General features: G+C 48.1%; 1 protein-coding gene across 1 annotated transcript in view; it reads left to right on the forward strand.

The window, feature by feature from the left end:
• UNC80 (unc-80 homolog, NALCN channel complex subunit) overlaps positions 1 to 27,476 on the forward strand; it is a 417,216-nt gene that overhangs the window by 4,230 nt on the left and 385,510 nt on the right. Inside the window, 1 exon segment of the mRNA XM_030209474.1 lies at positions 23,315 to 23,363. Within this exon segment, the coding sequence (XP_030065334.1) occupies positions 23,315 to 23,363 (49 nt within the window).

The raw sequence follows: 27,476 nt of genomic DNA on the forward strand, positions 1-27,476 counted from the left end.
TTACTGTTGAAGTCCTACCCAAAATTATCAAAGATTTCTGGTGCTTTGGTACCAGAATCAGCAGTTACTGATGCTAAGCATCAAGTGAAGGTAAAGATGAGCAACAGCATTGGTCCTTATTGGTACATAATTCCAGAAGAAGAGAGATCTTAGCAGCTACCATTTCATCCCCAAAGTATCCCCTCAGAGAGAGTGCTCATTCATAACAACATCTAGGAAATGCACCTGCCTCTGAGGATCTGAGAACCAGTCACTGATACACCTCAAGACCCAGGAGGATGCCACTTTTTCTTCTGCAGCCCATCCACTATTGGTATTGGCAATCTTCAAGGAGATGTAGAGCAAAAGGATCCAAAAAGTGTTGAACTACTATTTGTCTTAGAGGACTGCACTGGTGGTTTCACTACTCCATCTTATCCTCTGAATCTCTTTGGTACCTCCATTTCCCTGGTAGAGTCTGTTAACTATTTAGGTGTTATACTTGATTCTAGTCTCTCTTTTACTCCCCAGGTTTCTGGTCTCTGTATATCAGGTTTCTTTGAACTACCAGGAAATATTTCAACCACTCTTCCTTTCATTTGCTTATTTTATCTCTTCTGACCATGAGACTTGACTATTGTAACATTATTTATCTAGGCTGTAATAGGACAACCCTTAAGCGCTTGCATTCACTTCAAAATACTGCCATCTGTCTCCTTTGTCACACTCATAGATCAGACCATGTCACGCCCCTATTTTAGAAGTACCACTGGCTCCCTATAGAACAGTGTATTATATTCAAGCTACTCACTGTAACTTTCAGAGCCTTTAAGATAGGTGTTCTGCTCTACCTATAAAACCTCACAATGCCCTACATACCTGTTCGGTTACTTCACTCAATAAATGATTTTCGTCTTGTCCTTCCCAGCTCATGCAATGCCCAGCTAGAATCAACTACACATTGTGCTTTTTACTTTGTATCCCCTTTTTTTATGAAATTCCCTCCACCTCCCACTTCTGGCTGAGCAATCTTTTAAAACCTTCACGACGTTATTGAAGACATGGCTTTTTAAAAAGGCTTTTACTCCAGATTAGGCCAGTTTATATTGTTTCTAGTTCTCCCTGCAGATTGTCCTATTTTTTTTCTTTCATATTGTTTTACCTGTTGTCCTGTCTGCCCTCATTCCCCAGTTGGTGTGATTGTATATGTTTCCTATTCAATAATATTGTAGTTCCTTTCCACATAATTCTGTGTGCATTCTTAATATGCAAACTGCTGTGATCTGCCAGTCACATATGGCAGTATATCAATCCAATTAAATCATAAACTATAACCATAAGCTACCAGTGCAGATGGAAATTGGCCTAGGCATATTTTCAAAGCATTTAGCCTTCCAAAGTTCCATAGAAACCTATGGAACTTTGGAAGGCTAAGTGCTCTGAAAATATATAAAGTATTATGGTGCCTGAAGGCAGAGAATCAGTGTTGAAACATCAAAGGGCCTCAACACTAGTCCGGGCTGCCCTCATGCCAATGCATTGAGAGAAGCTCCATTATGGTACTATCCAACAACAAGGCCTTGATCTCAGCAGAAGAGGGAATCACTTACAGAGGTGGCTTTATCTATTAGCCAGGCATATACTGTACTTAGATATCTCCAACAGAGTGTTTTTCTGAAACAGAGTCTGAGCTTCTCTGACCAGGCTCCTGAGCTCCTAAGCTTCTCTGACCAGGAGGAGTCTACCGGTCTCCTCCTTCTGCTCCACAGAAAAGAATGTCACCACTGATGAACTTTTCCTTCATAGATTTTGTAAAGGAAATGGCTGATACTATTCCATTTACATTAGAGAAGAAGGAAGAATTGTGGAACAGATGCCAGAGGTAAAGCCTTTATATGGATTTTAGGAGACCTTTTAAAAAATTAACTCATAATCTTTATTTTGCATCTTATGAAGCAATTCCTAGCAATTAACGTGCACCCTTCTAGGTTCTTTCATGGGTCACCAATAGATTCCAGTGATATTAGAACAAGTTTATTTTAGGAACTCATCTATCAAATAATGGAGGGAAACCATGCGACTTCCCTCTGCTCTGATATCTATACCAAGTGTATCAACTGCCTAAGATGTTATTTTGGGAACATCCACAAATAAATACCAACATTTACAAGTGCATATCATATACATGTATAAATACCAATTTGAAAAAGTCACTATTTACATATGGAAATACATACATCACAGAGATTTCAAGGGGTTATGGTTAGGGTGTGACCTGGACAGGACTCAAAGCTACACATGTATTCCCCATTTTGAAAAAAGGAATACATGTGTATGGGGAAAATGTTTACATTGGGCTTTACACCAGCAAAAAGGCACACAAAGGTTTTTAAAAAGTGCTCATTTCTGCCAGAGCTCTACACAAGGGATTAAAGGAGTCATTCTCCTTAGTCCTCCATTATTTATTTCTGCTCCCAGAATGAAACCAAGTTCAAATTATGGCCTCACCATTTAATTGATGCTGCTTACACATGTAGGCTGCACATGTACAAGCAGTGCCACTTACATGTGGAATTTGTGAAATTGCCACTTCCATATGTCAGTGTCAACACATCCACATTGAAGTTGCTGCGTCCATATTGTTTGTCTCTTCCATGAAATTTGTGAAATGGCTGCTCCTTCTGCACATGCCATCAAATACATGTGTACTTCTGCAGGTATATTAGAAAAGGCCCCATGTCAACAAATCTTTTCCTAAAATACTTCTGGAACTGAGTACATCTCAATCTGGATGTCTCAATTCTGTTCTCTACATTTTATATAAAATGGGGTTCTAAATCTGTGTTATATTTTTGCTAACAAATGCAAAATCTGTAAGTGATTTGTGATCTACTTGTGGATCAAAAACAGAATTTTGGTTTGGAGGTGTCAGGTCAGTGCAGGGGGCCCAATACGGAGAGGGGAGGGAGCGGCGGCAGAGATGGGGGGAGGGTGGAGGTTGTTTCGCGTGATGCTCCTTTCCAGGCGGCAGCGGCATCCGACAATTCGACTCTGTTTCCTCTCTGTTCCGCCCTCTGACGTCATGACGTCTTGATGCGAGGGCGAGACAGAGAGGGAAGTCTGTACTGCGCATTTGCAAGTAAGTACGGTCACTTGCCGTTTATATGTTTGATTGTCTGTTCCTAAGGAATATATCAAGTACCCTTTCACCGTTCCTTACTCCTACTCCTTTGCTCCATCGCCCCCTTCCCCTCCCCCTATCCCTCCCCATTCACTCTTCCCACGTGTATACTCTATTCCCTGACCTCCGTTTGTCTCTGTGTGCCTGTACTGTTTGGCGAGTGAGTGGCCAGAGGGCGTGGTGGCTGGAAGTGACAGATCTGTGTGTGTTGCTGTTTGACTACTAGTCCTAATACTTGCACTGGTGGTGGGGATATGGATGCACTTAATGCACTTGTGGCATACATGCTACACGAAGAGGCCACCCACCGCAGGAGGTATTCACGGCCCTGAGTGTTTAGGCCCCGCACCACCTTCCTACAACTCACTGACCAGCAGTGTCTAACAAGGTTCAGGTTTGATAGGGCCACTATTCGTCAGCTGTGTGAGCAGCTGACACCCCTCCTTCAGCCCCAGACACGTAGGAATAACCCCATCCCTGCCCACCTCAAAATCACTTCCGCTCTCTCTGTCCTGGCCACTGGCAGTTTTCAATCCGTATTAGCTGCTAACACAGGCCTCACCCAGGCTTCTATTTCACACTGTCTCACCCAGTTCCTGGATGCCTTCATAACTCACACCTCACACTACATCACTTTCCCCACCACCCCCCAGGCCCTGCACAACAACATGGCCGCCTTCTATGCTGTTGCTAGATTCCCCTCGGTCATCGGTGTGATAGACTGCACACACGTAGCCCTCAGACCCCCCCGGGCACACGAAGCCACCTACAGAAATAGGAAGGCATTTCATTCTATGAACATGCAAGTTGTATGTGATGCCCAGGGGGAGATATTAGACGTGTGTGCCAGGTACCCCGGCTCCAGCCATGATGCCTACATCCTACAGCACTCGGGCATCTTCCGCAGGTTCCAGCGAGGGGAGTTCATTGGTGGATGGCTACTAGGTAAGTGCAACATGCATGTACCACCCATACTAGACCTCCTCCACTGGGCAACCCTCCGCCCTGGCTTCCTCCACCACAACCCACTATCCAAATCCCCCCGCCCGCCCTGTACCTGCTCCAAGCGATACACACTCATCTATCTCATTCTGCTTTTCTGCAAAGGTGACCGAGGCTACCCGCAGAGGACATGGCTTATGACCCCCCTGATCCACCCACAACCAGGGCCAGAAGAAACCTACAACAGGAAACATCGCAGCACCCGGGGGATCATTGAGCGCACCTTTGGTTTATTGAAAAACCGCTTCCGCTGTCTGGACCGGTCTGGAGGAGAGCTGCTCTACAGTCCAGAAAAGGTGGCCAAGATCTTTGTGGCGTGCTGTATGTTACACAATTTGGCCCAGCGCAGAGGACAGCCTCTCCCAGAGGAGCCACAGCCACCACCAGAAGAGGCCCCAGATGAGCTGGAAGAGGAGCCCCCTCCACCCCCAGCCCACAGAGCAGAGCTCAATGCCTACCAGCTTGGCGTAAGAGCAAGACAAAGACTCATTGAAACAAGTTTTAGGTGAATGTAAGTGAACATTTATTTTTTACATACAGTGCATATGTGTTTGTTCAAGCCCACCACCACCACCCCCACCACCCCCCTCCCACACCCACCCCCCTCCCACCAACCCTCACCCTACAGCATGTCCCATCATTTTCCCCTTCCCTTCCCCCGTCCCCTCCTACCCCTCCCACGCCCTTCCTTTGCAGCTGGTGCTGCATGGGAAGTCTCTTCTGAGCTGCTGCTCCCAGTGTCCTCTTCCCTATCCCCACGGCAGCCTGCTGCTTCGGCTGCACCGTGGAAATCGGGCCACCTTCTTGGTTCTAGTGGTCTGGCCACAGGACCCAGAATGGGAGCAGCAGATTTGGCGGGTGCTGCAGGAGTGGGTGCAGAGGCTGAGGTTCGCAATGCCCACCTCTTAGCTGGTGGTTGCTGGTGGTCAGTGGAGGAGGAGGATGTTGATGGCAGGGGCTGCTCCAGCAGCACGGGGGCTGGAGTAGGCACGGTGCCCTGAGGGCGCAGGTGTTGGATGCTCTGCTCCAGCCGTCTCAGTTGCTGGAGCACCTCCTGGTGGCCTTCACGTTGCGCCTGGAGGAGTTCCTGGTGTGCTCGCTGCTGTGCCTCCAGTGCTTGGCGCTGCAGCTCCAGTTTCTGCTGGCGGTACTCCTCCAAGCGCACGTTGTGGCGGAGTAGTTCCGTGGCCAGCCGCAGGAGTTGCCTCCTTTGGCCGGATGGCCTCTGGCGGGGAGCTGGGCCCTCCTCCTCCTCACCAAAGTCCTCCGGTGCTGGAGGTGCAGCCTCTGCTGGTGCAGGTGGTGGTGGTGGTGGTGGTGGTGGCAGAGGCTGTGCAGCTGGTGGTGGTGGTGGCAGAGGCTGGACAGCTGGTGCAGGTGGTGGTGGTGGTGGTGGCAGAGGCTGGACAGCTGGTGGTGGTAGAGGCTGGACAGCTGGTGCAGGTGGTGGTGGACGCGGAGGATGCACAGCTGGTGCAGGTGGTGGAGGCTGGACTGCTGGTGCTGCAGGCTGTGGAGGTTGAGGCTGGACGGATGGTGTAGGGCGTTGGCCTTGCAGGCCACTAGGGCCAGCCTCCTCTGAGTCTTCACCTGTATAGCACAAGAGTGAGGAATAGTGTTGGTGCAAATAACCCACTTTTGTCTTTCAGCATTCATATACATTGGTATGTCCCCCAACCTGATGACCCAGCAAAGAGATGGTGAGGAGGAATGGAATTGACACGGGTACGAAAGAGAGAGGCCCGCAGGCAGCTGGGTAGAGGTGGTGGATGAGCAGCCAAGAGAAGGACACCACTCACAACGTTGTGCTCAAGCTGTTAGTTGTATAATTGTTAAAATGAACAACATTGCAGCATGTGTTGTGTTACTACTGACTTGCTAAACTGCATAGAACTGCTTTATGACCCCCATTACAGGCTCCTTCAGTTGAATGCATGTGGCCCACACTCAGTAGAGCACAGAGGTCACAGGAGGAACTAGGCACAGTTTGGTAATGGGAAAATAGGAGGGAGTAGTAGGGAAGGACGGCCCCCAGAGTTCTGCCACAGTAGTAACCTACACACACCCATAGGAGCCAACTGGAAAGTAGTATTGGGGGTGCTAAGCCCAGTGACCAACACTCCTCCCTGCACAGCTACATGATCTTTCCTCAATATTGGGGGTGCTCACACACACACACAGCACCCACCCTGTCTGCTTGCTCCTATAACACACATGACCACTACCACTACTCAAATAGAGCTTACAATTAATTCTATAAATATGGGCACACAGGACAAGTAAGAGGAAACACAATGACAACGGTAGGGATAGGGAGTAAGGGTAGAGAGCTAGTGAGTAGGGGTTACCAGGTCACAACAGCATCATAAAGGTGGCCTGTTAATATACATAAAGACAGCCAGAGATACTCCCCCCCCCCCCACCTACCTCCCTCCTCCTGCCCCCCACTCCTCACCTCCCTCCCCCTGACCCCAACTTCTATAACACAAGTGTACTGCAGCACAACAGATACCCCAACTGCATAATGAAACACCTACCTGAGTCCTCAGCCTGGCCCGAGGTGTCCAGGGAGCCAATCCCATGGATGCCCTCCTGGGGTAGGAGGGAGTACACCATCAGCTCCATGGGTGTAAGGTTGGCAGTGTCATTGACTGGGGGATTGGCCCCCGCCTTCCTCCGAACATCCCTCCTCAGCTTCCGCCACTTCCTCTTGCAGTCCTCCACGTCTCTCCCAGCATGGAAGACAGCATTCAGGCTGTCCCGTACTGCCTCCCATTCGCGCTGCTTTACTGTTGCTGCCAGCCTCTGCCCTGTGGGAGCAAACAGACTCCGGTGCCGCTGTACAATTTCATGCACCAGGAGCTCCACCTCTGCATCGACAAAATTACCCTTCCGGGTCGGCGGCATGCGTGGTGGCATTGTACCAATGGAGTTTTCGAAAATACGGAGTGGGCGTTTATATAGGCGCCAAGAACGCCCATTGAGACGGGGGAATAGGCGATTCTGATATGGGCGTTTGTTTTTCAATTATACACATAATTCCTAAGCGTGCCCAGCTCAGATAGCGATTAGGAACACATGGTTTCGATTATGAGTAGATAAGTATAGGCGTCTCCACCTGCCTTCCCTTTCTTCATTGCCATTTTACCTGCCATTCCCTGCACTTAGACCTTGCCGGTTGTTCGTAATAATCATTTACAGGGTTTTACCCTCACTTATATGAAGGTATGTGTTTAGCAATGTATGCTTGGGTACACCTGTGTATTTAGGGGGGGGGGGATTATTGTTGGCCCTCAGCCACCACACCTTCCGTTTCCTCTCTTCCACATCCCCTGATGCTCCCTTCCTTTCTCCCATTCTCTCTGCCTGGTTGTAGCAGGCAGTGTGTGGGGGCCACGAGTTTGCTACACTCACCCCAAATCAAGCACCCCTCGGTAAGGGTCATTTCAATCAGGGAGATGTGCAGCTAATGTTCCCGAAGATAAAAGGCGCACTACACAGTCTTGAAACAGACGTTCATGGTAAGCTCTCGTTTGTCTGCCACCTCTTCTCTTTGTGCTCATAGTCAAGGAGTGTGCATTCACTGTATGTATGTAGTCTGGAGTCAGATGTTAGGTAGCTCTCTTTTCACCAGGTTCCTGTGCACTGTACTGTGGGGTTGGCAGGTCCTCAGTGGTGTGGGCCAGCTGTTGGAGGTGCTGTATTGGTTCCCGGTAGCTTCCATCTTCCTTGTTTATGTGGTGTACCCCAGTCCCCATTTATGAAGTGGCCACCCATTCTCAAGGTCCATAGGCGGGGGAGGGGAGAATGATTAATGCAATGGATGTGTATAGCACATTATGGAACACCTTCCTAAATTGCTCCATAGGTAGTAGGGTAGGGAACATGCACATTACATTGTTTTTAATCGGTAGCCTGGACAAAATGATCGAGGTGGCTACAGGTAGTGCCACTGAGGCCTATGACGTGGTGGTGAGGGAGAGGGGTGTGTGTACAGGTACCAACCCAAAGTAACTGGTGGTGGCTAAAACCTGGTGGCTGCTGTGGCCTAGTGGTTAGAGCACCAGCCTTATAATCATAAGGTTGCTGGTTCAAATCCCACCTAAGGCAAGTCACTTCAGAGACAAAGTTTGACACAAACCCAGAATACTTGAATGTCACACACCTTGATCGACTACTGGAGAAAGTGTCATCACAGCTGCAAATAATGAGCACCATTTTTATTTGTGCCCTTCCCTAACACAAGTATTACATTGCAACTGTGATGAAGTAACCATCCATCTATTGGGTTTCCCATTGTTTCCCTTTTGCTCCTCAGCATTATATACCATAGCTGATGTATTCAATGTGAAAATATGAGCCAGCTGTTTGTAGGTCCTTCTTGCCCCCCCCCCCCCCCCCACCAATGTGGCTTGTGGGTAAGGATATGTGTCCATCAGACAGCAAACACTTTGTATGTGGTACCTGGAGTTATGTGGAAGTGTGTACCTGGCAGATCACACGTGGTACACTATTAATCTCTTATTGATGGCACTCTGTATTGTGGGTCAGTATGGTGGAGGGGAGGGAGGAAGGGAGAGAGAGATGCTGGCTGGCCATTTTTATTCATGAACACAAATATCCATCCAGCCTCCCCGGCCCAACCCCCCTGCACATATGGCCATGCAGGTTGGAATGAACAGGTGGCGTTCTGTATGGCCAACATTCTCAGACATACATCACCTTCTCATTCACACAGCACATTTAATGCTATGCATATTGCTGCCTCCTTCCTCTCTACTCAACAGCACCATTTGGTGATATGTAATGCACAAGGGAGACAAACACACACACACACACTGATAGTTATATTGTAACAAAACATTTATTTCCCCCCACCCCCACCCCTACAAAATAAACCCCAACAATGCCCTCCTCCCCCCCACAACTCCCCACACAACCCCAACAATTCCCTCCCCCACCCCCCACAGAACCCCCAACATTTCCCTCCCCCCACACACACAACCCCAACAATTCCCTCCCCCACCCCCCACAGAACCCCCAACATTTCCCTCCCCCCACACACACAACCCCAACATTTCCCTCCCCCCACACACACAACCCCAACAATTCCCTCCCCCACCCACTCCCCACACCCCCAACAGGCCCCCCCTATTTAAATTAAGGGCGGCCACGCCCTCTTAGTAAGGCCCTCTGTAGCAGGGCAATGAGCAGCCCCAGTAGTACCCTTAGTGGGCCCTGGAGCTGCTCATTGCCCTGCCGTAGGGCTGTCACCTCCTGCAGCAGCTGTTGCTGGCCAACTATAAGCTGGTGCTGGCCATCTACCAGCTGCTGCAGGAGGCGCACTACAGTAGCCGGGCCAAAGGCTGGAGGTGGGCCAGGGGACACGGAAGATGGCCCAGGGGATGGAGGTGGGCCAGGGGACACAGAAGCTGGCCCAGGGGATGGAGGTGGGCCAGGGGACACAGAAGCTGGCCCAGGGGATGGAGGTGGGCCAGGCGATGGCGCTGCATGTGGGGAGGGAGAGGCCTGATACGGAGCTGCAGGTGGGAGGGGTCCTCATGAATGTCCAGATCCTCATCTATGATGAGGACTCCCTCCTCCGAGTCCTCCGAGTCCTCTTCTTCCTGGTGGCCCGCCTCCTGGCCTGGCTGCTGCTCCTCCTCCTCCTCCATGTGCCCCTTCTCCTGCTCCTCCTGCTCCTCCTCCTCCTCCTGCTCCTCCTCCTCCTCCTCCTCCTCCTGGAGGTGGTGGCCCTCCTCATCCTGCCGCTCAGCTTCCTGCTGGTGGAGCCCTGTGTATGTAAAAGGAGTGTGATTGAGATCAGTGCATACACCATGGCTTGCATAGTGCAGTAGCTGGGTGGCGTGAGGCAGGGGATGGGGCAGGGTGTGGTAAGGCGTAGCCTATGCCCATGGGGAATGAGCTGCATCAGATGACATGAAACAGAACCCTGGACCCTCCTCTGACACACACCACACAGGACATGTGGCCATACCAAATTCATTGCTGACCAGCATGTTTGCATTGTGAGATGCAACGAGGGGTTGATGGGCAGTTGTTGTAGGAGTTATTGGGGGGGGGGGGCAGTGGGAAGGGTGTTGAGCACAATTCTTTTATGTGATTTAGGCCATAACATGCAGTAAAAGTAGGGCCTCAGGCAGCTGTACCAGGACACAGTAATCAGCCACCACAATAAGGGGAATAGTAAAGTGTGGCATATCATCTCATTCATCTCGGGGGGATGGTCGGACGTTGCAAGCACGCTCATGGGAGAACCCCTGCAACCTGCATCCTTGATCTGGGACAGATATGGTATTACTAGGTGGCTATTAGGCACATGGGAAGTGATATTGTACAACACATTTGCTTTATTCATGAAATGTATGTAGTAATGTGTACAGGTGTCCTGTTTTTGAATACTTACGGCGAGCCCTGAGGTGCCTTCGCACCGCCCGGATGAGGTGGGGCCTCTCCCGCCTCACCCGGCGGAACCGCCTCCTTAGGGACTCGAGGTCCCGGTGGACTCCAAAGCGTCTGTAAGATATAAGTTTGTAGAGCAGGGGTCAGGGGTGTTGGTCCTTTTTGTCCTCTGCACACATTCATTTGCTATTCACAAACCAGAGAGAGAGGGTCTACAGTGTTGGGGGGGGGCACCTCCATTGGTAGTGAATCATAGGAGCCACCTTTTTACCATTTTGGGGGGTGGAACCACCAGTGGAGATGACCCCTCCCTCCATACATATTTGATATTGGGGGTGGGGTGGTCAAGCACCCACAGCAGCCACCGAGTTGGTTCCTATGCAGATGATGCCAGAGAGGTGGGCATGAGGCCAGACAGTACCGTTTGTATACATTATAATGTATGCTTGTTAAACTACTTTATATGTGTTACCATGACCATGTTATAAAGTATGGTATAGGTTTCATTGGTCTCATGCTTCCACTATTCGGAGGCGTTGTAACCCACTGGCTGCAAAGAGGGGTTGGAAAATGTGGCCTTCACATAACTAACGAAATTTTCACATAACACTAATAGCATAGTCACGATACTAACCTAACGAAATACATTCTTGTAGGGATGTGGGAATGGTGGTCATTTAAATAACATACAAATTATTAGTGATTGTGCATGTTCCTATATTACTCATGATCCTTGCATGGACACTCCAGTTACTGCTGGTAACATTGATGACGGAGCTGTTATATGTGTAGGTACAGGAGGGGAGGGGGGTTGGGCCATAACCTTACCTTTGTAACCTTTCCCGGATGCGGGACCAGGCTCGCATGGCCTGCAGCCTGGGGGGCAGGTGGTGGTGCTGTATGAAGAGGGTGTGCCGGTGCCTTAGGCACAGCCTGACGAGCAGCAAACTCTCCTCCTGTCCAAAATTCGGCTCTCGCCGTTGTGCCATTTTTCCACGTGTTGGAAAAGAAGTGCCTTATATAGACGACCTTGCGTGAGGGACGTCGTTTCATGCACAGCTCCATATATGGATGACCATTCCATATATGGCCCCTATCAGCACGTGGACGCCCTCGTAAGCATAGACGTCTTTGACGTGCACATGCCTGCAGGAGTGTGAAACGTGCCTTATATAGATGAGTATGACGCACCCCACCTGACCCTTTTCACATATACACAATATGCATTTACTGCATGTTCAGTAGGTGTACAGTGCATGCAGATCCGGACATTCAGATGGGCACATATGATGAAAGTATGGGTGGAGCAGCATGATATGTCTGTAGTTGACACATATATGCGTTCCTCATATATTTCCGTACCCGGATGGCATGAACAACATGTACTGTACTTGCGATACACCTTTGTACATTATTTTACACACCACGTGATTTGGTCGTTTGCAGCTGCAATAATCGACCATCTTAGGGCGCCCAATTTAGTCACGCTTATGCGCTCGTCATTTGATTGTTTTCTTACAGGGATAATCGATTATCGAAAAACGCCCACACTATTTTTCCATTATACAGGTCTATTTTTGGGCGTTTTCGTAAGAACGTCCTAATTCGTACTTGGACGATCTTTCCATTATGCCCCTCCATGTTTTTTCTACAGTATTTCCACTCATCCAATCAACCTTTTCAGTATCAATAATGTGGATTAAAATAGCATAACAAAAGAAAAGTTGAAGGAATTGTCTCTTAGATACTGATGTATGGGTTAAAATGTGCATTTTATTGTTCTGTTAGTTGGATCGGAGCTTTGTATTACACTGCAAATGTAACATTCAAATTCAAATTGGACTTGGTGGATCAATGACATGGCACATTGTCAAGTTGATCCTCGGGTTTTGACTTTTCTTTCCATGCAAAGTTTTGATATCTCTCTTTTAATGGAGCTGAAGGTTGTTTTGCTGCTTACTGCTTTTAACATTTTCACTGAACAGATACTGTTCATGCCTCACATAGCAACAGTCCTACTTCCTTAGCAACTGCTGCAACTGTGCAAAGACACAGTATTCTAACTAAGAATACAAAACATCTGAAAGGTCATTGCTTAGAGCCTTGATTTATATTATTTTATAAGGTAAGCTATTTTAATATACTGTAGATATAAATACTAGAGAAACACTGTAAAATGTTTCTTCTAGTCATGAAAGGATCCTGGGCATCTCTAGGACAAAATGGCTGACCTATATTTGCAGTCTGGTACAAAGTGGAGTAAAGAGGAGAGGAAAATGAGCAATAAGGCATTAGGAAATAGAGATCTGCTAATAGGTCAACTCAGGAGTGGCCAGCTTTGGTCCTCAAGGGCCACAGCCCAGTCGGGATTTTAGGATTTCCCCAATGAATATGCATGAGATCTATTTCATGCACTGCCTCCATTGTATGCAGATAGATCTCATGCATGTTCATTGGGGAAATCCTGTAAACCCGACTAGATTGCGGCTCTTGAGAACCGAGGTTGCCCACCCCTGGGTTAACTTGAGGAGCTTGTCTGTTAGGGTAGTAGTAGTGTCCATTGGAGTCAGAACCTTCTAAACTGCGCTCCTAAAACAAATGCATGGAAAATATATTGTGATAGTAGTATGTTGTAGCAAGAATGAAGACCTCATACCAACAACTTTAAAAATCATCAGACATACTTTTGTAACAGTAATATTAGTCCTGGGTTCCTAGCTGGAGGATTTGTGAAATCATAAAGTCTTGCCAGCCAATCAGGTTGGTGGGATAGATCTGATTGCTAACTGGTCCACAGGAAGCAGTAGACACATCTTCTAATGTTGGCAAAACTTTTATTCCAAACAGTCTGGATCATGCAATTCCCAACGTGGCCACATTTCGCCTCCTAGAGACTGGGTCAGGGACTTAGACTATTAGGGTCCCACTGGGCACATACACCTAATAGTCAGTTGGTACTCCAAAACAGACAAAATGGATAAAATACAGTAGTAGTCAGTGACCTGGTAGGCAGAGACTTGCCTTCTCAGTCAGCATTGTTTGATACTTTCTGCAGATTTTAGTTTCCTCTGTTTGGTTTGTTATGATTGCTAACTTCCAGCACTAATTATTGTTTAATTCAGGATTTCCTGTACCTTCTTCTGTAGAAAAGCACAGCAAAGTGGTTTATAATCTGGTCAATACCATCATGTTTTTCTTATTTTCTTTGAAAAATGCACATATATACATAAACTGAGATACATACACACACACAAACATAAATGCACAGCCACATACAAGCACTCACACACTCTCCCACAATACACACACATTCAATTATACAGACAAACACAAATATACAGATACAAGCACACATATGTACACAAACACAAAAACATATCCACCCACATACAAAGACAAAAAATACACATAACCATATAACACTTACAGAAATACAGATACACAAAAATACAAACACACAAAAGAATGCCCTCCAACATAATATGCAGTTTCTCAGAAACTCAGATTTTCTGTATATACTCTTATTAAGTAGGATAATGGGTCTCATTTTTAAAAGAGAAAAACATCCAAAAAGTGGCATAAATCTGCATTTGGACATTTTTCTCACAAAAACATCCAAAGTGATATTTTCAAACCCAATTTTTGACGTTTTTCTATGAAGTCCATCAGAAGTGTGTTCAAATCACAAGGGGGAGTTCCAGGGATGTGTTAAGGGCGGGATCTGGGCGTTCCTGACACTTGGCCATTTTTCTGCCATAACGGAACAAAACAAAAATATCCATGGCTATAAGTTAGATGTTTTGGTCTAGACCTGTTTTATTAATGAATAAGCCACAAAAATGTACCCTAAATGACCATATGACCACTACAGGAATAAAGGAATGACACCTCCTTACTCCTTCAGTAGTCACGGGCCCCCTGCCACCCCACAAAGATATAAATGAAACAGTACATACCAGCCTCTATGACAGCTTCAGATGTTATGGCTAGTCGTATTAGAGCAGCAATCAGGTTCCTAGAATAGCCTAGTGGTTGCTGCAGTGCACTGTAGAGAAGGTGACCTAGGCACATAATCCATAATCCTAGAGTCTACTGCACCAACCACTAGGCTACTCCAGGGACCTGCTTGCTGCTCTAATAGGACTGACGATAACATCTGAAGCTGTCATAGAGGCTGGTATGTACTGTTTCTTTCACAGCTTTGGGGGGGGGGGGTGGGAGTGGGACAGTGACCACTGAGGGAGAAAGAGGGTTTATGCCTTATTCCCTCCAATGGTCACTTAGGGCACGATTTGGTCACTTATTCATGATTTAAACGGGTCTATCCAAAAAATTCTTAATTTTGTTCCTAGACATTTTGATTGCACAATAACGTCAATCTTTTGGTGCCACCCATGTCCGGCACAAAACACACCTCCAACATGCCCCCTTGAAATTTGACACACTGTGGAGCAAAACGTCTAAAATCGGGGTGTCGAAAATTACAAATTGGACATTTTGTAGAGAAAAATGCCCTCCTGCCACCTTATGATATTTTTGGGACATTTTTCTCTTTAGAAAATGAGCCGCATTGTCTGTTTGGTAGATGCTTATAGATGGATAGATGGATGAATAAACAGGCAGTCTGAATATTAACAACAGGCAAGGAATTGCACGTAAAAGCAGTTAGGGGGGAATTTCATAAATGGCACTCAAAAATGGGCATCAAAAAAGTTCAGAGCTAAGCGCTATTCTATTAAGGGTGCAGACTCCTTATAGAATAGAGCTTAGTCCCAGTTTCTGTGTCCAACTCTAGGTGCCAGACCTTCACCTGCTGAAACCTAGTGTAAATCCTGGCAAATAAGTTGGTGCAGAAACTCATCTAATATAATAAAACGCACCCTCAACGTTCTGAGGACAACGTTCTGTGAAGCCATGAAGCCATCTGACGTCACTCCCAGGCTGAAGGGTTCGTGGATTCGTGGTGTGAAGCCTTCAAGCCAGCCAGCCGTCTCTGCCCCGCCCTCGCCTCAAACCAAACAAATCCGGAAGCGAAGCATCAGGGAAGGAGGCGGCGCTCCCGACGGCCTTCGCTGTGTTCCGCCTTCAAAAGAAGGCGGAACACAGCGAAGGGAAAGCTAGACGTCGGGAGCGCCGCCTCCTTCCCTGACGCTTCGCTGCACGAACCGCCACGGAGGTAAAGTTAAAAAGAAGAAGAAAAAAAAAGGGATGCATGGATGCGAAGGGGGGGGGGGAGAAGAGGGCGGGCCAGGCTGGGACATGGGAGAGAGAGGAGCATGGATGCGAGGGGGGGTCATGGAAGGGAGAGAGGGGACTTGCTGGAAAAGGATGAATGGAGGCGGCAGGGGACAGAGGAGCATGGATTGGGAGGGCAGGGCTCAGGGAGAGAGGGGAATTACTGGAAATGGATGAATGGAGGGGGCAGGGGACAGAGGAGCATGGATGGGCATGGATTGGAAGGGCAGGACTCAGGGAGAGAGGGAAATTGCTGGATAGGGATGAATAGAGGGGACAGATGGGCATGGATGGATATGGATTGCAGGGCAGGCCTCAGGGAGAGAGGGCAATTGCTGGATAGGGAAAAATGGAGGGGCCAGGTGACAGATGAGCATGGATTGGAAGGGCAGGACTCAGGGAGAGGGGAATTGCTGGATAGGGATGAATGGAGGGGACAGATGGGCATGGATGGATATGGATTGCAGGGCAGGCCTCAGGCAGAGCGGGGAAATGCTGGATAGGGAAAAATGGAGGGGCCAGGTGACAGAGGAGCATGGATGGGCATGGATTGGAAGGGCAGGGCTCAGGGAGAGGGGAATTGCTGGATAGGGATGAATGGAGGGGACAGATGGGCATGGATGGATATGGATTGCAGGCATGGGCGTAGACTGGGGGGGGCGAGGGGGGGCAATGCCCCCCCCAAACGCAGGGCCGGCACCAGGCAGCTCTTCCTTCGCCCCGTCCTTTCCCCGTTCCTTCTCCTCCCTCCCTCCGGATCCGTCCCTCACCGACCTGATCTTCGAATCCTTTGTCTGCCCGGCACGCTAGCGCTCTCTCCCCTGCTGGTTCGCGCTTTAAAAATGGCCGCCGAGACTTCCAGAGCCGGCCTCGCGAGACTTAGTCTCGGCGGCCATTTTGAAGCGCGAACCGGCAGGGGAGAGTCAGCGCTAGCGGGCAGGCGAAGAATTTGAAGATCAAGTTGGTGAGGGATGGATCCGGAGGGAGGGAGGAGAACTGGCTCGCTGCGGGGGGGGGGGGGGGAGAAGGAACAGGGAGAGGGTGGGATGAAGAGAGGGCAGGGGAGAGGAGGGTCACTGCTGGACTGGGTGGATAGAGGGAAGGGGAAAGGAGGGCCACTGGGTATGGGGAGAGGAGGGTCACTGCTGGACTGAGTGGATGGTGGGAAGGGGAAAGGAGGGCCACTGGGCATGGGGGCAGGGGAGAGGAGGGTCACTGCTGGACTGAGTGGATGGAGGGCAGGGGAAAGGAGGGGCATGGGGACAGGGGAGAGGAGGGTCACTGCTGGACTGGGTGGATGGAGGGCAGGGGAAAGGAGGGCCACTGGGTATGGGGACAGGGGAGAGGAGGGTCACTGCTGGACTGAGTGGATAGAGGGAAGGGGAAAGGAGGGCCACTGGGTATGGGGACAGGGGAGAGGAGGGTCACTGCTGGACTGAGTGGATGGAGGGAAGGGGAAAGGAGGGCCACTGGGCATGGGGGCAGGGGAGAGGAGGGTCACTGCTGGACTGAGTGGATGGAGGGCAGGGGAAAGGAGGGCCACTGGGTATGGGGACAGGGGAGAGGAGGGTCACTGCTGGACTGAGTGGATGGAGGGCAGGGGAAAGGAGGGCCACTGGGTATGGGGACAGAGGAGAGGAGGGTCACTGCTGGATTGAGTGGATGGAGGGAAGGGGAAAGGAGGGCCACTGGGTATGGGGACAGGGGAGAGGAGGGTCACTGCTGGACTGAGTGGATAGAGGGAAGGGGAAAGGAGGGCCACTGGGTATGGGGACAGGGGAGAGGAGGGTCACTGCTGGACTGAGTGGATGGAGGGAAGGGGAAAGGAGGGCCACTGGGTATGGGGACAGGGGAGAGGAGGGTCACTGCTGGACTGAGTGGATGGAGGGAAGGGGAAAGGAGGGCCACTGGGGATGGGGACAGGGGAGAGGAGGGTCACTGCTGGACTGAGTGGATGGAGGGAAGGGGAAAGGAGGGCCACTGGGCATGGGGGCAGGGGAGAGGAGGGTCACTGCTGGACTGAGTGGATGGAGGGCAGGGGAAAGGAGGGCCACTGGGTATGGGGACAGGGGAGAGGAGGGTCACTGCTGGACTGAGTGGATGGAGGGCAGGGGAAAGGAGGGCCACTGGGTATGGGGACAGAGGAGAGGAGGGTCACTGCTGGATTGAGTGGATGGAGGGAAGGGGAAAGGAGGGCCACTGGGTATGGGGACAGGGGAGAGGAGGGTCACTGCTGGACTGAGTGGATGGAGGGCAGGGGAAAGGAGGGCCACTGGGTATGGGGACAGAGGAGAGGAGGGTCACTGCTGGATTGAGTGGATGGAGGGAAGGGGAAAGGAGGGCCACTGGGTATGGGGACAGGGGAGAGGAGGGTCACTGCTGGACTGAGTGGATAGAGGGAAGGGGAAAGGAGGGCCACTGGGTATGGGGACAGGGGAGAGGAGGGTCACTGCTGGACTGAGTGGATGGAGGGAAGGGGAAAGGAGGGCCACTGGGTATGGGGACAGGGGAGAGGAGGGTCACTGCTGGACTGAGTGGATAGAGGGAAGGGGAAAGGAGGGCCACTGGGTATGGGGACAGGGGAGAGGAGGGTCACTGCTGGACTGAGTGGATGGAGGGAAGGGGAAAGGAGGGCCACTGGGCATGGGGGCAGGGGAGAGGAGGGTCACTGCTGGACTGAGTGGATGGAGGGCAGGGGAAAGGAGGGCCACTGGGTATGGGGACAGGGGAGAGGAGGGTCACTGCTGGACTGAGTGGATGGAGGGCAGGGGAAAGGAGGGCCACTGGGTATGGGGACAGGGGAGAGGAGGGTCACTGCTGGACTGAGTGGATGGAGGGCAGGGGAGAGGAGGGTCACTGCTGGACATGGGTGGATGGAGGGCAGGGGAAAGGAGGGCCACTGGGCATGGGGGAAGGAGAAAGGAGGGTCGCTGGGTATGGGTGCTTGCAGGGCAAAGGGAGAGAAGGGTCGCTGGACATGGGTGGATGGAGGGCAGGGGAGAGAAAAGAAATGCTGGACATGGATGGAGGGGAGGAAAGAGTGAGGAAGGAGATGAGATGAGGGAAAAGGAAGAGAGGAGAAAAACTGCACATGGATGAAGAAAATAGGCAGAAGCTGAGGACCAGAAATGAAGAAGAAAGGAGGAAAGGAAAGAAATAAATGGAAAGGAAGCACTGGAAACTGAGTTAAGAGGACAGATAGCAGCAGAATCAGATACTGGACCAGCATGATCAGAAAAACAGTCACCAGACAACAACGGTAGAAAAAAATTATTTTATTTTCATTATAGTGTTTGGAATATGTTCACTTTGAGAATCAGGTGCTCAACATTAAAAGTTTATATTTACTTATTTATACCCACCCCCCCAGGCTCTCTCCCCGGCTAAAGCCAGCTCTGCAATTTGGGGGGGGGGGGGGGGCGCAGAGGGGGACCGGGGGGGGAGAGTCTGTTGTTAAACATTTACCAGCACACCACTGCCTGCCGCCAAACCCACTGCCTCTCCGATTCAGTGGCTAGCCATCGTCAAACGAACACTGGTTATTCCCAAAAAAGCCAGCTCTTGCTCCCTTCCTTCCTCCATATTAGCATAATTTGCATATACATATATGCAAATGAATATGCTAATATGCCCCGCCCCTTCCTTTGCCCCCCCAAATGAAATAGTCAAACTACGCCTATGATTGCAGGGCAGGCCTCAGGCAGAGAGGGGAAATGCTGGATAGGGAAAAATGGAGGGGCCAGGTGACAGAGGAGCATGGATGGGCATGGATTGGAAGGGCAGGACTCAGGGAGAAGGGAATTACTGGATATGGATGAATGGAGGGGACAGATGGGCATGGATGGATATGGATTGCAGGCCAGGCCTCAGGCAAAGAGGGGAAATGCTGGATAGGGATGAATGGAGGGGGCAGGTGACAGAGAAACATGGATGGCCATGGATTGGGAGGGCAGGGCTCAGGGAGAGAGGGGAATTGTTGGAAAAGAATGAATGGAGGGGGCAGGGGACAGATGGCCATGGATTGGGAGGGCACGGCTCACACTCTCTCTCTCATATACAATGTCTTTCTGACTCTCACTCTCACACACTCTGTCTCACACTGTATCACATTCACTCTCTATGTGCCACACAGTCACTCACACACTCGCTTGGTCTCATACACTCACTCTCACAGAGAATCTGTGTCTCACACACACTCTCTCTCTCCCCCACACACACACACTCTCTCTCACACTGTGTCTCACATACACACTTGCACACACTCTCATTCTCACACACACACTCTCTCACAAACACACTCACACCCAGACTCACTCTCTCTCTCACACACTCACACTTTCACTCTGACAGTCACTCTCACATACACTCTCCCAAACATACACACTCCAAGGAAAACCTTGCTAGCGCCCGTTTCATTTGTGTCAGAAACGGGCCTTTTTTACTAGTTATTCTATAATGCTGAGTGCAACCTTTTGGAATACCATGACCTGCCTATGCCACTCCCGTGGCTCTTTTTGGGTTGCATGCTATGAGATTGAGGCACCCAGCATTGTAGTGCACAGCCTACCTGGTGACAATTAACCTCAATAATTGGTAGCAACCAATTATTATTGACGGTTAACAGCTCATTAGTCAATTAAGTTGAGCACGAATCTCGGCAGCTCACCAAAGTCTGGGCACCATATATTGAATCTGGAGATTAATCTTTGGCTTCATTGCATTCACTTCTTAATTCTACAAAAGTTGCCAAAAATTGTGCATTCAAATTTGGGCATGTGCCCAATTTGCATGTGCAATTTAATTGAATAATGAGCTAATTAGCACCGATAATTGGTTTTTTAATTTATACATGCTTTGAAAAAAGGAGGTGCAAAAATAGGAGGGTAATGGGCTTAATGGGGGCGTTGCTAAATTAACGCACATTGTTATAGAATAACGGGGATATGCACCTAATATAGGTGTGTACATTTGCACCACATTTCAGTTGGTGCAAATGACCGTACCTAAAGTTAGGCACGATTCCTGGGCAGAAGTGCTATTCTGTAAACCACTCCTAACTTTAAGCACGTTTTATAGAATAGCTCTTTTTTCAGTAATGATTTTGTTGGCACCATATACAGAGTCTAGTCCTCAGTGCCTATTTACTAAGCTGTGTTAGCTGTCAGCGCAGCAGTTAGCACATCCTAATAGTTAATGCAGATGCTCCATTAATAGTTAACTAGTAAAAAAGGCCCGTTTCTGTTTGTAAGGAAACGGGCGCTAGCAATGTTTTTTTTTTTTTTGGTATCTGTAGAGTTGTTAGTAAAGTGTGTGTTTTTGAGTGTGTGTCACAGTGAGACAGAGTGGAAAAGAGTGTGTGTGTGTGTGTGTGTGTGACACAGAGCTACAGTGTGCCAGAGTATGTGTCTGCGTGTGTGCATGACCCCCTCATTCTGTCAGATGTGCAGTTACCCCCACCTTGTGTGTTTGAAGTTCTGGGACCACAGGGGCGAGCAGTGAGTCTGAGTGTGAGTGTGTGTGTGTGTGTGTGAGAGTGTGTCTGTCTCTGTGTGTGTGTATTTGTGTGTGTGCATGACCCCTTCCTTCTGTCCGTGTTGCAGGGTCGTCCCCTCCCCCCCCATGTGTTTGTATTTTCAGTAACTTCTCCTTGTTTTAATCCTGCGATTGTGCTCTTTTGTCCATGCCCTCCATCCATCCATGTGTAACATTTGTCCTCTCCCCTTTCCCTCTCATTCTGTTCTCTCCCCCCTCTCCATGTGTTTTTGTCTGTCTCCCCTTGAAGTTCCAGGCCCCTCTCTTTTCCTCCCCCCCTCCCTGCATGTGAGAGAGAACATGTGTGTGTGTGTCAGACAGAGAGTGTGTGTGTTTGAGAGTGTGTGTCACACAAAGAGTGAAAGACTGTGTGTTGTGTGTGTGTGTGTGTATGACCCCTTCCTTCTGTCTGAGGTGCAGGGTAGTTCCCCCCCCCCCCCCCCCCCTGTTTTTTCAGTTCCTTTTCTTTTTTTTTTTTAATCTCGTGATTGTGCTCTTTTTTTTTCCTGCCCTTTCTCTCCCATAAGTGTACCTGCTGTTAGGAAAGTTGGTCCGTCTGCTAGGCTTCAAGCAGCTTGCGTTATAGTGGACCCCTGCTGATACGCTGGAGGCTGTGTCTTCACCTTTGTTTTTGTTAGTGAGGGTCCAGAGGGCTGTTCAGCTTCCTGCTGCTTGCTGAGGTGCCCGGAGCCTGTGTGTTTTTTTTTTTTTTTTTTTGGTTAGTGCAGGACTGGAGGGCGATTCAGCCCCTGCTGAGTTGCCCGGAGGCTCTCTCTTCACCCTTTTGGGTTTCTTTTTTTTTTTTTGTTACTGTGGGTCTGGTGCCTTTTTTTTTGCACGTGCCAGCAGCCAGTTTCTGTCTTCAGCTGTGTTTGTTGACGTCATTGAGTTCGATGCTGCCTAGTAGACCACCTGCTGAGGGAGCCACGGTCCCAAGCATTAGAACGTTGGAGGTGAGTTTTATTATATAGGATGTGGCACATCAGCAATTACAGTAATCTGCTAATTTCCATGTTAAAAGCTAACGCAGAAGAGGGTAGAGAATGAATGGTGAATAGGCAGCTACTGCACCTTACAGATAACAGAGGTAGTTACCGTGCATTAACTGATAACCTGGTAGGTAATGCAGTGCAGTTACATACACCTGGATAGGTGTAGCTAACTTAACAAGTAGAAAAGACTTTTTCTTTGCACTAATTGAATGGGAAAATGCTGGGAATGCCCCCAGCACTTAATTCAGTAAGGGGGTCTTTTACTAAGGCGTGCTGCTGTTTTTAGCGTGCGTTAAAAATAGGCATGTGCTAAAAGCTAAAGACGTCAATGCATTCCTATGGGTAAAAAGACCCTCCAAATTGCTGTTACCATACATTAAAATTGGCAATTAATGAATGGTAACTGCAAAATCTTACTGTGTTTTAGTAAATAGTGGAGGAGTGGTTAGAGCAGTGGTCTTGCAATCCAAAGGTGGCCAGTTCAAATCCTGCTGCTGCTCCTTGTGATCTTGGGCAAGTCACTTAACCCTCCATTGTCTCAGGTATAAACTTAGATTGTGGGCCCTCCTAGGACAGAGAAATATCCACTGTACCTGAATGTAACTCACCTTGAGCTACTACTGAAAAAGGTGTGAGCAAAATCTAAATAAATAGGTCCCTTAGGGAGCAAATTATCAACATTGGTTACCATTAAGTTGTGTTATTTTACTATTAATCCCATTTATTAGTAACTGGATCTTATTGTACAAAACTGGACCTGTGGTAACAGGAACATCTTAATGGTAGCCCATGTTAATAACTACACCCTTAAGTTGTTTAACATTTATACAGATCCTTTAGTGACAAATCTCTTTTGTTTCTACAAAGAATGGGTAATTCTGCTGTCAGATATACAAGAACATGGTAAACACTGGTTTGCATCATTTGATAGTTCTGTTGTAACTAAAATTGTTTATCTTTTTATTTACAGTGCCTTTCTAAGACCAAAACTGGGCAAACAATATGAAGCTTCCTGCGTAGTAAGTGCTTTTCATCTTTGTTAAAATAATGAACAGAATAGGTGACAGTATCGATCCTTGTGGTACCCCGCAGGTCAGTGTCCATGGTGGTGATGAGTTTCTGTCAAACAGTGGAGGAATGGCCTAGTGGTTAGAGCACCAGTCGTGCAATCCAGAGGTGTCCAGTTCAAATCCCACTGCTGCTCCTTGTGATCTTGGGCAAGTCACTTAACTCTCCATTGGCTTAGGTACAAACTTAGATTGTGAGCCCTCCTGGGACAGAGAAATATCCAGTGTACCTGAATGTAACTCACCCTGAGCTACTACTGAAAAAGGTGTGAGCAAAATCTAAATAAATAAATGAAGACTCTAATGTACTAAAGGGTTTTCCCTTGAAGTACCTGATTTGTAATCTTCTTTTTCCCATAGATCCGTGCTTCCCAAACTTTTAACCAAAAAGACCCATTATAACACTTAAAAATTCACATGATCCCAAATGATGATGAAAACAAAATAGCAAACCTCTACTCCCTCATCTATTTACCCCCCCAAACCTCGACGCCCTCATCTATTTACCCCCCCCCTCACTTTTCCAGGGCATAAAGCCAACAGCAGAAAGTGGTACAACAGTAGTAGCAGTCAACATAGAACCCAGAGGGTTTCCAGTCCACAGAGGGGGGTGGAGGTTAGGGCCAGTGAACATTCGCTGGTTCAACAGGCCTCACGCTGACTGCAGCCACTGGGCATAGGAAGTTCAGAGGAAGGGGGAGCAGCCCTATTTTTCTGACTCCATCCATTGATGATGTGACCTCATTTGGGACCCTGTTTACTAAGCCGCGCTACAGGCGCATTAATGTTGTTAGTGCTCTCTAATCTATGGGCATCTACATGGTTAGGGCATGCTATGAATGCTAGCACACCTTAGTAAACAGGGCCCTTGGAGTCCAAACCCGCAGTTTAGGAACCACTGATATAAACAAAGAATGGAAAAAGGGCCATAGTAAATCAGGCTCTGCATGTCTATGTGAAAACTGCTAAAACATAAATGCATAATGCTAAATATAAATAGAGTTGGCTGAAGTTAAATAGAAGATTTATTGATAACTTTTTTTTTGGTTTCCTGAGGCATTTTTGGTATGTGATTGACTTTGAGTGGTCATTGTGAATGAGGTCTCGCTAGTGTTGCAGCCTTGATCTGTGACATCTTAAGACTACTGTGAAGAAGTTAAGAACATACGAATAGCCATACAAATGGTCAGACTAATGGTCCATCTAGCCCAGTATCTTGCTTCCAACAGTGGCCAATCCAGGTCACGGGTACCTGGTAGAAACCCAATTAGTAGCAACAGTCCGTGCTACCAATCTCGGGGCAAGCAGTGGCTTCCTCCATGTCCCTCGCAATAACAGACTATGGACTTTTCCTTCAGGAACTTGTCCAAACCTTTTTTAAACACCCATCCTCAAGCATTCTGCAGGACATGTTCCTTAAAGGCAAAAAGAAAGATTTTATGTAGAAACTATGTAGATTTATTTTGCTTTTGAATAAATAACTAGATTTTGAATGTAAGAAAGGCGATGATGGGAAAAATAAGGCTTAAAAAAGAGTGTGGGTGACAAAATTCATTCATAATTGGCTGCTAGGTTTAATATTTTGCAGCCATTTTGGGGGAATCAAAGCCAGCCTTTTACCTTGTTTTTTGAAGTACTCAGATATGATTCTGAGAGCTTATAGAACTTAAATTGGCTGTTCATAGCTTAATTATGACGTACATTTTAGGAAAAGTTTGGCTAAAGAGAAATCTGATGCTTGAGGTTACCATGATGCGGATATATGGCTTTCTGAAATGACTCCATGTCAGCCTTTTTTTTTATTTGAAGCCTCAGGCAGCAGACTCCATTTTAGTTTCAGGGATCAACAGGAAATGGTGGCCGGGTTTTCAGCAGGAAGGAATGAGGGAAGATTATCGCATTCAGTAACATTTAATCGAGGAGCATGGGCTATAGGTCATTCAGGGGAAGAACGGAGTTCCCGTTTTCAATTCAACTCGGGACAGTGTTTGCGACAAATGTGCTAAATTTAGCCACTGATGTTCCATTTGTAGTGGCGGCCATCCAGCCTTCTGCTGTAATGGTAAAGAAGGTTTTCCTTCCAAAGGCCCTAGATCCAGATAATTATGCTCTAGAGGTATTTCACAAAGCTCCATCACCAATTGGAAGCGTTATCTAGATGGTTGATATGGTGTCCTAAAGAGAATCTCCCCTATATTCAAACTATTTAACTGGCTAGGAATGGCTTCTGGCTGGTTAAATTGGGTTTAAATGCCTAACAACAGATATTCAGAGGGAGATAACTGGTTAGTGACTAGCTGCTAATTGCCTGTATCGTGTGACATAGCCGGTTAGGTGCAGATATTTAGTGCCTAACCAGCTATGTTGAGTGGTCAAAATAGGCAGCTTAAATAGCAGGCCTATCATTGACTGCTAAAACGTTAACCGGTTAGCGCTGAATATGAGCATAGCTGGTTACCGTTTAGTGGCCAAAATAAACCCAGATATTCGATGTCAGCAGCTGCATTGAATATCCAGGTTTAATGCTGGCAGCAGACAGCAAACACGCTGCCCGCTGCTGGCTGAATATTGTCCCAATGTGGTTCATTTATTATTGGGGAGTTATAAGGATAGTTTTGTTATCCCCTTTAAGGGTCCTTTTTTAAAATAGAGGTCCTTCATACTGTGGGAAATAGCCGGGCTGTCTCCCGCGGTCCATGTTGAACATGGATATTCAATGCTGGGCTGTTTCCGATGACCGGCATTGAATATCTGGTTTAACTCTGGTTGGTCCGTCTTTAACCCAGCCAAGCTGATATTCAGCACTGGCTGGTTAAAGTCAGACCAGCCAAAGTTATTTCACCTATTGTGGCGGCCAAATATGGCCACCAAACTTGGCCGGTCTGCCTTTAAAAATTAGTGGATAGCCAGTTATATTGCATGATGTAATGGGCTATGTTTTAGCCGCTAACTGGTGATATTCAGTGTGGGAAAGCCAGCTGTCCCCCACTGAATATTGCTGGATAGCTAGCTAAGTGCTGTTTTAGTGGCCAAATTGTTTTAAATATCGAGGCCGTAGTTGTCAAAATGTTGTGTAAAGAGTTAGAGATAGAAGGATGGCTGAGCTATTTTTGAAGCCTCCTTTTAATAAGTTAGTGTTATCTCCATTAGGTTTTATCCCTAAAAAATGACAAGGTAAATTTCAGCTTATTCATAATTTTTCATTTCTCATAGGTTCAGGTGTTAATACTTTTATTGACTAAGCAGTTTTCTTGTTATGCTCATGTGGGACAGATGCTTTGATGGCTAAAGCAGATCATTAAAAAAAATCCTATGGGGAGGATTTTATAAGAAGATTACCATATATACTCGAATACAAACCCATCCGAATATAAACCTAGACAGGGCTTTTTTTGAGGGGGTACTTGGGGTACTGAGTACTGGCACCTTTTCCATTGTCTGCTAAAATTAACCCATGGTCCCCAAGTTTTAATGAAAGAGCTCCGACTCTACACACCAATTCTGCCTTGTCATAGATTCTGCGACTGGTTGCAGGGGGCCTGGCTATTGTGGGGTGGGTCCCTCAGTGATCACCTCACCCCTGAAAGGTGGCCTGGCATTTGAGTACCGGCACCTTTTTTCCTAGAAAAAACGCACTGAACTTAGATAGCATTTTATCACCCCAAAAAGGGGAAAAATATTAACGCGTATAAACCAAGGGTTTATATTCAAGCAGTCTTCTCCTTCTCCATGTGGTGGGAAGAAGGAATTCCTCCTTTCCCTCCCTCCTCTCCAACCCCTGAACTGAGAGAGCCCCCTCTCGGCACACCCAGAGGCCTTCCTGAACAGAGTCAGTCATCCACGAAACACCTATTGGCCAGCCTCCTGACATACCCATAGGCCAGCCTCTCAACACACCCGTAGGCCAGCCCGCCTGCCACTCTCCCCTCTGGGCCTACCTTTTCAACTGGTGGTCTAGTGGAGAGTTGGGGGCAGGAGCTATTCTCACATTCCCCTGTTCCTGCTGCCATCCTTATTGAAAATGGCTGCTAAAACTTCCAGCACAGTCTCATCAGCCTTAGGTTT

Source organism: Microcaecilia unicolor, chromosome 7, assembly GCF_901765095.1.
Source record: "Microcaecilia unicolor chromosome 7, aMicUni1.1, whole genome shotgun sequence".
NCBI classification, from domain to species: Eukaryota; Metazoa; Chordata; class Amphibia; order Gymnophiona; family Siphonopidae; genus Microcaecilia; species Microcaecilia unicolor.